The sequence below is a fragment of the Paroedura picta genome, chromosome 5 (assembly GCF_049243985.1).
Source record: "Paroedura picta isolate Pp20150507F chromosome 5, Ppicta_v3.0, whole genome shotgun sequence".
NCBI lineage: Eukaryota > Metazoa > Chordata > Lepidosauria > Squamata > Gekkonidae > Paroedura > Paroedura picta.
Genome location: NC_135373.1, coordinates 31,242,493 through 31,254,945, shown reverse-complemented (window position 1 = coordinate 31,254,945; position 12,453 = coordinate 31,242,493). Strand labels below are relative to the sequence as shown.

The following is a 12,453-nucleotide window of genomic DNA, read 5'->3' as shown; positions in this document are numbered from 1 at the left end:
AAAACAAAAATTTCATTTCATCAGAGACTATTATTATGGAATATCCTGCCCCAGGACGCATGGAAAACACCCATTGGCTGTCATCGGCTGCTATTTGGTTTCTGGCTATTTTAGATTGGATTATTTGTTCTGTTAAGAATGTTTTTGTGTCTATTTCATGACTTCTGCAACCAGGTGATGTATCCGTAACTCACTTAAGAGCCTTTGAAGCAAGGCGGGTCCTGTAAGAGGATCTGGGAGGGAAAAGGGTTACTCAGGCACATTTGGCAGCTGGCCCCACCCTGTCATTGGTCAGATGTTGAGCTACTTTGCCCCTTGCTTGCCTTCAGTTTTCATCTTAAATATAATCTCTCTTACCTAGACTTGGAGCTGTAGCTAAGTTGACCTTTTTGAAGTTAGTCTGTTCACAATAACTTAGATGTACCTACGTGAGTACGTCACATAAGAGTTTTTTTCACTTATGTAGGTAAAATTTCTTTCTCTTTTTACCATTGGAGAAAGAACATCTTTGTAATTCTTTAGAACAGGATTTCCCCCTTAACTGGGAAACGTGGAGGATTGGGGGTATTGCATAAAGCTTCTGTGTTCCCAAGGCAAATAATTTTTATTTACATTTAACCCAACAAGGATCGCCAGTGCCACTGGTTGTACACTGTGAAACAGAGAACTGGGCTTAATGGCCCACTGGTCAGTTCCAGCAAGGTCCCTCTTATTTGTTACAGAACAAACCTTTATTTACTTTTTGCCAGCAACTCTCCCAACGGACTGAAGGTGACCCCGTAAGGTCCTCAAGGCAAGCAAACTCTGCCTAGCAACCCTGGACTTCCTTGGTTGCCTCCCATCCAAATACCAGCCAGGTCTGACCCTGCTTTGCATGTGAGATCTGATGAGATTGGCCTAGCCTGGGCTATCCGGGTCAGGACACAAGCATCGACCAATCATAGAAAAAGTACTGGAAAGCAACCAAAACATCCACTCTTCAGTCTCAAGAGATTCTGCTAACCAGGGAAGGCTTTGCAGTTCTGAGCTTCAACATTAGGGGAAAGAGATATAGAAACACAAATACTGAATGCTGAATCCAAATACTCAAGTTTAATAGGGTTTGATTTGATTACTGTTTTTAAGCTCTCGGTTCCTCCTTGGCCATGGCAAAAGACTCTCACAGGGCATGGACGCTCATTCCCAGAACAAATTTAGAATCCAGTGGCACCTTTAAGACCTTGACTAAAATGTGTTGGCCTTAAAGGTTCCACTGGCTCTAAATGTGTTCTGCTGCTTCAGGCCAACATGGCTACCCACTTGAATCTATGCCCACTCCCAGTTGCACTTGTGACTCCACCCACTGCTTGGAGAGCAGCTGGTGTTGAGCAGGGCAGAGTGTTCTTTCCACTTCACTGCAGATGGGAACATCTTCACCAGCGGTTCCCAACCTTACTGAGTCTAGAAGCAGCTTTGGAATTCCGATACCCAGAAGTGGGCATCACCACCAAGCTGCTGCTGCAGGAGGACCACAAAAGGTCAGAGAATTAGGTTACACATAAAATAGTAACAATTCCCTCACACTTTCTAAAAGCACTTAAGGTGTGCCAGAAAAGGTGCTGCACAGTTTGCCATTGCATAGATCCAACATGACAGCTTTTAACAGACAACTGGGAACCTCTTGGGATCTGAGTAAGGAACGTCACAGGCTCAGAAGTCTATAGTCCTTACAACTTTGCTGGACTGCTGAGAGTCTTCCTGGACGCCCGCCCCCGGCTTCTCTGCGTCCGTCAGCGCCTTTTGCAGCCGGCTGGGCTTGCCGATCCCCAGTCGAGGCAGGCCGCGGTTGAGCCCTTCCAGCAGCACGCATGCTTTGCAAAGGGGCTGGCTGGAGAGGTAACCACAGTGCTGGCAGGTGCCCTGGGTGGGCATGCGCACATCCTCGCGCACGGCCAGCCGCTCGCCCGAGTGCACCAGGCTGGCCACGGCACTGGGGCGCACGGCCTCGAGGTCTTTTAGCAGGGTGCGGGCGTAGCCACGGTAAGCGTTGGGTGCGTAGACGCACTCGGTGCTGAAGTAGTCCAGACCCTGGAAGTAGGCGTACAGGACAATCTCCTTCTCGTAGGCGTGCTTCAGGGGCTTGCACCGTGGCAAGGCCCCCTCCCCACCAGTGAGGATCCCTGTGCAGCGCCGGAGTCGACCCACATCCCCTCTCAGGAAGTTCATCAGCACCGTCTCAGCTACATCGTCTGCATTGTGACCTATGAAGATAATCAGACAGAATCATTATATTAAGTACAATAATCCCTGACTTGAATAGCTCAGGCTAGCACAGGGGTGTGGCTCTCCCAATGTCCATGGGCTACAATTGCTATGAAACCCTGCCATCTTATGGTAATTGTAGGTCATGGAATCTGGAGCCACAAAATTTTGAGGCCAATGGTACCTTTAAGACCAACAAAGATTTATTCAAGGCGTGAGCTTCTGTGAGCATGCACATAAATGCACACAGAAGCTCACGCCTTGAAGAAATCTTTGTTGGTCTTAAAAGGTGCCATTGGATTAAAATTTTGCTGTGCTACTTCAGACCAACACGGCTACCCACTTGAATCTATCTGGAGCCCTGGACTAGTGGGATCTCATCAGATCTTGTTAGCAAAGCAGGGTCAGCCCCAGTTAGTACTAAGATGGGGAGACCACCAAGGAAGTCCAGGGTCATGATGTAGAAGCAGGCAATGATAAACCACCTTAAAAAACGCTACAGATTCAGCGTGAATCATGTGTAGCTTGAGGGCGCGCACCCACAAAACCATAACAGTTGAAACGCTATCACGGGCAACTCAGGGCCACCCCCCTCAAAGGCTCAGGCTCCTTCCCTTGCATGCCACAGCCCAGATTCAGCCCTGGCTGGCACATGTTTGACAATTATGTTCCTAGCAGGGAACATTCCCCAGGCACAGCTGTCTCTCTCACAGCACCTAACTCCATGGCCTTCACCCAGCTTCGAAGACAGTGGAACTTGACTCAGACTAGTGCTGCAAGCAAGAATGGCAGATACGAGACGCTTCATGAGAGTTTGCAAACACGCAAGTTTGTCCAACCCCCTCTGCACCCCCCCCCCCAATGTGACAGCGCCTGAACACGATTCTCGGTTCCCTTCTTCGCAAGCACCGCGCTCCCCCCCCAAACGACGGTCGATTTATCCATGTAGCGCCTCTCCAGGGGCCCCGCGTGGGCCCTTCCCCGCCATGGATCAGGGCCGCAGCCTCTCTCTTTCCCTTTGCCCCTCTTTAAGGGCACTGGGGGTGACCCCCTTCCCCACGATGGGGGTCCCGTCCCCTCCCGCCCCGAGCGCACCGGTGGCGATCTTGTCGGCTCCCAGCAAGGCGGCGCCGCGGTCGAGCGCCTGCCGCCGGAAGACGCCGCAGAAGGTGCAGTTGTTCTTGGGGCCGACGTGGCGGGCGATGCGGTCCATGCTCCAGCCGTAGAGCTGCTGGTAGGAGACCACGTGCAGCGGCAGGCCCAGGCGGGCCCGGTTGCGGCGCACGGCGGCCAGCGAGTCGTCCCGGTAGCCGGCGATGCCCTCGTCGACGGAGAGCAGCAGCAGGCGGAGGCCGTAGCCGTGGCGCTCGTTGAGCAGGCGCAGCAGGTGGGCCAGCACCGTCGAGTCCTTGCCGCCCGACGCGCCCACCGCCACCGTCTCGCCCGCACGGAACAGCCGCGCCGCCACGATCGTGCCGTGCACCTCCGCCTCGAACGCCGCCACGAAGCACGCGCGGCACAGCGCCTGGCCCGTCTTGGGACGCCGCAGCGCCGCGCGGCTCGCCCCGCAGCTCCCGCACTGCACCGGCGCCGACATGCCCGCCGCACGCGCCGCGCGGAACTACCGCCCCCGGCAGGCCTCGCGCCCGAGCCGCCGCGTCACGGCCCGAGCGCCGCGGCGCCTAGGCCTGACCTCAGCGGCGCGCGGTGTCGGGCTGGGGAACAGCTGAGCGAAACTGTCTCCGGCCGAGCTGCGCTGTTCTAAGGAGGACGCCGATGAGTTCGGAGCCTCGGAGGGTGGTGGCTATTGGACGTATTTTTATTTGTTAGATTTTTATTAGTGTGCTTATATTAAGGTGACCAGATTGTCCCACTTTTGGAGGGACATCTGGGGGCACCTATATATATATATATATATATATATATATATATATATATATATATATATATATATATATATATATATATATATATATATATATATATATATATATATATATATATATATATATATATATATATATATATATATATATATATATGTATGGCAATACTATTTTTGTGTTCTATGAAACTTTTTGTTGCTCTGTATCAGGGGTAGTCAAACTGCGGCCCTCCAGATGTCCATGGACTACATTTCCCAGGAGCCCCAGCCAGCGAATGCTCCTGGGAATTGTAGTCCATGGACATCTGGAAGGCCGCAGTTTGACTACCCCTGCTCCATATACCCCTGCTCCATATAGACCAAAATTTTAATCAAGAACCCCCCCCCCTCCCCGGTCAATGGTGTCCCACTTTACCAATGTTAAAATCTGGTCACCTTCGCTTATATGTAAGTTTTCTATGCCGCCCTTCCTTGCAGAGCGGGCTCGGGGCGCTTCACAGTGTACAACGCATCAAATCGTAATTGAAGGACCATTAATGCTTATTGACTTTGTTTATGCCCTGCCTTTGTCATGCCCTGTTTGAATTCTCATGAGGCGCTGCTCATGTCTTCAGGTATACCCAAGACCCGCAAAAGAGCTATTATAATCTTTCTGTATTGCAAAATAGCCGCTTAATGCGTGTACAAAAAAGCGTTTTTATAATACGTAGTTTATTCTTTTTTAGTAAAATTATTAAATAGAAAAAATGGTATCTGAAGAAGCGAGCTCAGGAAAACTCATGGCCTGCCACAAATGTTGCTACTGGAAGGTTAGGCTGAGAAAAAACTTGCCCAAGTTTTTTTCCAGTGAGTGTCCATTGCAGAGTATCCTAGCCCAACACTTTTAACCGCTACACTGTGCTGACTAGGAGCCAGGGAAAACCAGGTTCAAATCCCCCCTCTGCCATGGAATCTTATGGGGTGATTTTGGGACAGTCACATAGTCTCAACTTAACCTACCTCACAAGATTGTTGTGAGGATAAAATTGGAGGAGAGAAGAATGCCATCAACCCCTTTGGGTGCCCATTGTCAAGAAAGATAGGATGTAAGTTAAGTAAATATATAAAAATTCTTCTATGTTATAGTTGCTTCTGATCATGGGGTTCATAGCACAACCTGATACAAAGTCACTCCAGTCTAATCCCTCTGTAAAGGCTGTGGATACTTTGGTTCTCAGAGCAAAGCCAGCAGAATGAAAATGTGTGGCAGGAAAGAGGTAAACAAGGCCTAATTCAGAATTAATTAGGCTAGCGAGAGCTAGGTGCAAAGACCAAAGATAAGGTGATCAGATTTTAACATTGGTAAAGCAGGACACCATTGACCGGGGGGAGTTCTTGATTCATAGAACACATAGAATGCAATAATAGTATTGTAATATATATATATATATATATATATATATATATATATATATATATATATATATATATATATATATATATATATATATATATATATATATATATATATATATATATATATATATATATATATATATATATATATATATATATATATATATATATATTAACTTCAACATAAGTACAATTTGCCAGGTGCCCCCAGATGTCCTTCCAAAAATGGGACAATATGGTTACCTTAACCAAAGACCCAGGGTGGGGTAACAGTTACAGTGGCTTCATGTGATTCTATGCCTACATCCTGATAGAATGTCACCACTTGGGGGCAGTCTCACTCGGAACTCCCAAGAGTGTCTTGGTAAGGTAGGAAAGACCAAGAATCCCATGCGCTTGGCTCCAGTGATAGTATCCTGATGCCCCAGTCAGCCACTAAGCTTGGCTAAGGGGTTACAGAGTGTATGCCTTTTGTAACTGTATGCGTGAGTGACTCTAATCTGGTGCAGGAGAGCTCCCTTTGCAGCCCAGAATTCGTGTAGCTCTGTTTGATCCATCCTGCCTTGTGTCTAGCTGGAGGCCCCTCCCTCTCAGAAAGCTATTTCCTGTTATTCATCCTTTGGCTGGGGTCAGAACTTTAATTTCCTGCCCTCTCTTCATCTGTGTTTGAAAACAGGGGCCTGGAAAGGGGCTCTCTGCCAGGGCACCTTCATGTCCTCCCTGATACAATGATGTCAGAAAACTGGTGTCAGAGACCCTGAGCAAATATTCAAGAGTGCGGAGAGCCACCTCCTTATGCCATGTCCCATGCTGCACTGTCAATATAAAGAGAGACCTTTGGAACAATAATTTTATTTTGCATTAAATACACATTTGTTGTGTAAGGAGCCTAACAACCCGACCCTACTTTGGGGGTGTATTTTTTGCAGGAAGATGGCAATAAATGAAGACAATTCCTGTGTGTATTATAACAACAGGCAATGTCTTTTTCAAGCATATTTTTACTGTTTCAATGCGACTTGTTTTGTCCAGTTAATATGCTATGAAGGGGTTTTTTAAATGTTCAATGTTTCCAATGGTGCCGGTTGACTGCATCAAAACATGCTGTGAGCATATGAACTGTATGAGACTTCTGACGAAAAAAGGTCTGTCATTTTTTCAACCCAAAGTAAATGTGCTAAGGCAGTTAGATCCAAATCTACTAACACCTTAAGAAGAAGAGTTGGTTCTCTACCCAAAGGAGTCTCAAAGCAGCTTAGATTTGCCTTCCCTTTCCTCTCCCTATAACAGACACCTTGTGAAATGGATGAGGCTGAGAGAGCCCTGATATCACTGCTTGGTCAGAACAGTTTTATCAGCACTGTGGCAAGCCCAAGGTCACCCAGCTGGCTGCATGTGGGGGAGTGCAGAATTGAACCTGGCTCGCCAGATTAGAAGTCCACACTCCTAACCACTACACCAAACTTAAGAGACCAACCAGTTTCAGGGTGTGTTAGCTTTTGAGAGACTTCCTTTATACACAGCAGAACAGAAGGGGAGAATTCTTTTATCCCAGTCAGAAGGTGGTATGTGTATTCTTCTTCTTATATACTGAATTTCTATACCGGCCTACCAAACATGTCTCAGGGCTGGGTACACAATTCTTGTAAAGGATGCAAAAGGAACCGTGCATCTTGTAATCAGCTTGATTAGAGCAGAGGGGGAAATGCTTGGGGGCAGAAAATTAGCCTCTGCAGTGAGATAAAAATCCTGTGTCCCTATTCAGACCTGGGAATAGGTCTATTCTGAATTTGAGACTATATCACAATATATACCTCTCCCACCTTCTGACCAAGATAAAAGGACTCAGATCTCCACTTCTGTTCTCCTGTGTCTGACAAAGGGAGCTTTGACACTGGAAAGCTTCTGCCCAGAAACTCTGGTTGGTGTTCAAATCTAGCTGTTCTTCTGCAGACCAGCATGGCTGCCCTCCAAAGCTATGTGCTAAGGCAGCATAAGAAGCAGCTCCCTGCCCCTCTCTTCTGGACTGTGCTGGGTATATTCACAATTTTGCTTGTAGAAAATGAGGGCATTTGTCATTTTAAATTTCATAAATATGTCAGATTGTAGATAGATAAGCAAAGGTATATTTTGTTAATACAGTAGAACAAATCCAGTCTTCAAAGCTAAGCATTGCATGTAAATAAATTTTCCTCCAAAGAAAAAATCTCCCTCTGAGTCAGGAGGACATCCTGGTGGGTGTTTCCCACCTCTCTTCAAGGGAGGCAGGAGAAATCCAAATTTCCTGGCTCCTGGTGTGAATTCCCTAAATCTCCAGTCCCCTTCCTGCCTCAAGGGGGAGAGTAGTCAACTAGGCATCTTGGTTCTAATTTTCCTTTCCTCGCTTATCCTTTTGTCCTTTACCAACCCTTTCCTTCCTCCTCCTTTTTTCCTAACCCCCACCCCCTTGCTTGCTACTGCTCTCAGATTGAGAGCTTGGGAGGAGGTGCATGCAATGCTTCCTACGCTCCACTGCTCCAGCAACCATTTTGGATTGCGCCATCGAAGCTTAATCAACAAGTTAATTACAATGCTGAGATCAGACACAAGGCATGTAAATTATTAAATTTAAATAAATTTTTAAAAGCCTGCTTTGCGTCTTCTTCCTTCCCCAACAAGCAAGGACATCTGGACTCCATGTGTTTAAATTTAACAACAGAAAGGTCGGGTGATTCATTGTTCAAGGCAGGCTTATGTGCTGGCATTTTTGTGTTTAAAAATTAAGTGCAGCTGAAACACATCTGTTTGCAGAACCTTCCAGTTCTTGTATGAGTTGAAAACTTATGACATTTATAGCTGAATTTTAAAACGTATTTTCTCGTGGCAGGCTGTGGGGAATTCCCACAGTTCATGGCTATGTTTTAGGGTTATGAACTAGATATGTAACTAGATTGAACAAATGTTGTGGGGTGGGTTTTTTTGCAATTAATTCCCTTTATGTAGTTAAAACACCATTTTATAGTGGTGAGCACAAGATGTGAAAGGAGACACATATTCATTAAAAAGTAGCTTTTGCTAGGGAAGACTAGGCATGAACCGAATATGGAAGAGTAAGGATCTCAGCCTTAATACAAAGTACCGGCTAGTCAACGTCGTTGTCTTCCCCATAACAACCTATGGATGCAAAAGCTGGACCCTGCAGAAGTAAGACAGGAGGAGAATAGATGCCTTCGAATTATGGTGTTGGAGACGAATGCTGCGAATACCATGGACAGCCAGAGTTACCAACAGGATAGTTTTAGAGAGGAGCAAACCAACGATGTCATTAGAAGGCAAGATATTATGGCTAAAGCTCACTTACTTTGGACACATCATGCAATCAAACTTGCTAGAAAAATCATTAATGCTCAGCATGGTCAGCGGCAAAAGGTAACGTGGTCGCCAAAGGATCCACTGGCTCGACATGATCAAAGCCGACACAGGGATGACCATGAACCCATTAAAAGAAGCAGTCAGAGATGGAGGCACATGGCGAAGACTTTCCTACAAAAGAGGTCATTGACAGAGACGAATGGGGAAAACTTTCCTATAGAATTGCTGAGGGTCAGACACAACTGAACAGATAACATCGCCATCGACCTAGGGTTGAACCTGGGATCTTCTGCATTTTCCGTTGAGCCACAGCTGTTCCCTAGTCTTTAGTGAATCAGGGTTCCAAGCCAGAGGAAATTAGGCTGCACACTCATAGCCAAGACAAACAAATTAAACATTGTGGAGGGTAGAATGGCCCCAGTAATCGCACTTTCCTACTTTGGATTAATGAGTAACCTATCTTGGTGATAAACTAGGGTTTTAAATAAACAGCTGAACCAGAACAGGCCCAAGCCCTTTCCCTTTGTGTGTACAGCCATTAATATGGACTAGAATCAATATTTTCCCCTCGTACTGAAAGGCTACATTGTGGGGCCACTTGCACACCTACGCTCTTCTGCACAGGGAAGGGCGTATATTTTAAAAGGATTGAAAGGACACAGTAATTAAAGTGTTTTAAGGAGCTATGTGCTAATCCATGTGTAAATAACCTTGAGCAGATACTGACTGAAGAACTGGTTGAGTGTTCCATGCCAGGCTCTTCCACCGAGTCAAGACCCCTCTTCTTTTTTTGGCTCTAGCAAAGGAAATTAAAAGATGCTTGCTCCTGGGGAGGAAAGCTATGGCAAATCTAGACAGCATCTTAAATCGCAGAGATATCACCCTGCCAACAAAAGTGTGTCTAGTCAAAGCTATGGTCTTCCAATTGCAATGCATGGCTGTGAAAGTTGGACCATAAGGAAGGCCAAGCGTCAAAGAATTGAGGCTTTTGAACTCTGGTGCTGGAGAAGACTCTTGCGAGTCCCTTGGACTGCAAGGCGAACAAACCGGTCAGTCCTAGAGGAGATCAGCCCTGACTGCTCCTTAGAAGGCCAGATCCTGAAGATGAAACTCAAATACTTTGGCCACCTCATGAGAAGGAAGGACTCTCTGGAGAAGAGCCTAATGCTGGGAGCGATTGAGGGCAAAAGAAGAAGGGGACGACAGAGAATGAGGTGGCTGGATGGAGTCATGGAAGCAGTCGGTGCAAGCTTAAATGGACTCCGGGGAATGGTAGAGAACAGGAAGGCCTGGAGGATCATTGTCTATGGGGTCGCGATAGGTCGGACATGACTTCGCAACCAACAACAACAACAAAAGGACACAAGAAACTGCCTTGGTCTATCCAGGTTAGTATTGTTTACTCTGACTGGCAGCTGCTCTCCAAGGTTTCAGGAGTTTTTTCATATTACCTCCTCTCTGGATTCTTTTTAACTGGAGGTGCTGGGAACTAAATATCGGGATATTTTTTAAAGTCAAACATATTTTACAGGATAACATAGGAGGTCATATGAATAACCTCCAGTTGGAACCCTTGATGAACCAAGAGTGTAACTAGGTCAAAGGTGCTACAAAACTTCCATTCTGTCTTCAGAAAATCAGGTCCTTAGGCTCAATGGTCATGATAAGGAGTTGGGCTATAAGATTGAAAAGTAGGTCCTCTGTGTGACATGCAGAAGGTCCCAGGTTCAATCTCTGGCATCACAGATTCAAAGGGTGAAGAAATAGGTGATGCAAAAGGCCTCAACTTCAGACCCAAGACAGCTGCTGTCCCACGGAATAGACATGACTGACCTAGATAGATCAAGAGTTTGAAACAGGTTCATGTTGCCACAAGATTCCTGTGGATTTGTGCTGAGAAACGGTCAACCTACTCCTTGTATCATTAAGAAAACTAATCCTAAACGGGTTTTGTGATGAGAAACCATAAACCCACTCCTTGTATCATAAAGAAAACTAATCCTAAACAAGTCTACCCAGAATCCTACTCTGGTCTCTTAAGTGGGGCTTGCTTTCATGTCAGTGTTCTCAAAGAATGCACTCTTAACAGCAAAGTCCTATGCAGAGTTGCTCCATTCTTGTTTTCACTCAGTTATTGTAACCCACCATGAGCCGTAAGGGAGTGGGGTAATAAATCAAATAAACTAAACTAACTAAACACCGCCACCAGTTAAGACTTGCAGATCCTTCCTGTGCTAATTTGTTTCATAGAATCATAGAGTTGGAAGGGGCCATATAGGCCATCTAGTCCAACCCCCTGCTCAATGCAGGATCAGCCCAAAGTATCCTAAAGCATCCAAGAAAAGTGTGTATCCAACCTTTGCTTGAAGACTGCCAGTGAGGGAGAGTTCACCACCTCCTTAGGCAGCCTAGTCCACTGCTGAACTACTCTGACTGTGAATTTCCCCCCCCCCTGATATCTAGCCTATACCGTTGTACTTGTAGTTTAAACCCATTACTGCGTGTCCTTTCCTCTGCAGCCAATGGGAACAGCATCCTGCCCTCCTCCAAATGACAACCTTTCAAATACTTAAAGAAGGCTATCATGTCCCCTCTCATTGTTTAGATGAAGGTCCCTTTTATTTCACTGGTGCTAAGTAAGCATGCAGCAACAGCGCCCAAACGCCATTTAGCAACTTCAGTTCCTCGGAGGAACGAGTCCTGCCTGTCTCCTTGCAAAATGACGCTGCTGCAGAATCTCCCTGCCAAAATGTACACCACCCTGGGCCAGTTTGCTGGATAGGGTGGTATATAAAGCAAATCATCAAATCAATCAATCAAAGTGACCCAGCAAAAGTCCACTGAGTGACCTATTCGGGGAGGGAGGAGAGCAAGTAGCCCTGTAACACTATTACAGCAAAGGAGGGGTGGAAAAATAAACCTTGTGAAATGTTAAAGGCATACAGGTTGACTCTCATAAACTTGTATGAACTAGAGCAGGGGTGGCTTGAGCTGGCAGGGGCTCATGGTAATTGTAGCACATGGACATCTGGAGAGACACAGTTTGGCCAACTCTGAACTAGAGCCTACTTTGCCGGGTCTCTGAAGAATTGACCTCACTTGGCTGCGACACATAAGGACTGCCAACATAAGGATGAAAGAAAACTTAACAGCACAATCCTATGCAGGTTTATTCATAAACCCTGTATCTTTCTTTCTTTCTTTCTTTCTTTCTTTCTTTCTTTCTTTCTTTCTTTCTTTCTTTCTTTCTTTCTTTCTTTCTTTCTTTCTTTCTTTCTTTCTTTCTTTCTTTCTTTCTTTCTTTCTTTCTTTCTTTCTTTCTTTCTTCCTTCCTTCCTTTCGAGTAACATCCAATAACGGTAATGGCTGGGGAAGGGAATGGCAAACCACCCCGTATTGAGTCTGCCATGAAAATGCTAGAGGGCGTCACTCCAAGGGTCAGACATGACCTGGTGCTTGCACAGGGGATACCTTTTCCTTTACCATCCAGTTTATGGTGATACCATAGAGCAGGGGTGGCCAAACTGTAGTTCTCCAGATGTCCATGACTACAGTTCCCATGGGCCCCTGCCATTATGATG

The 12,453-nt window shown here is 46.1% G+C and overlaps 1 protein-coding gene across 1 annotated transcript; it reads right to left on the bottom strand.

Annotated features, from left to right (window-relative positions):
* Positions 1–1,070: 1,070 nt before the first annotated feature.
* Positions 1,071–3,900, bottom strand: CTU1 (cytosolic thiouridylase subunit 1). Its single transcript, XM_077337086.1, has 2 exons — positions 3,337–3,900; positions 1,071–2,240 (listed from the first exon to the last, which is right to left on the bottom strand). The coding sequence occupies exons 1-2, from the start codon at positions 3,836–3,838 to the stop codon at positions 1,690–1,692; spliced, it is 1,053 nt and encodes a 350-aa protein (XP_077193201.1). The 5' UTR covers positions 3,839–3,900; the 3' UTR covers positions 1,071–1,689.
* Between the last annotated feature and the right edge of the window lie 8,553 nt (positions 3,901–12,453).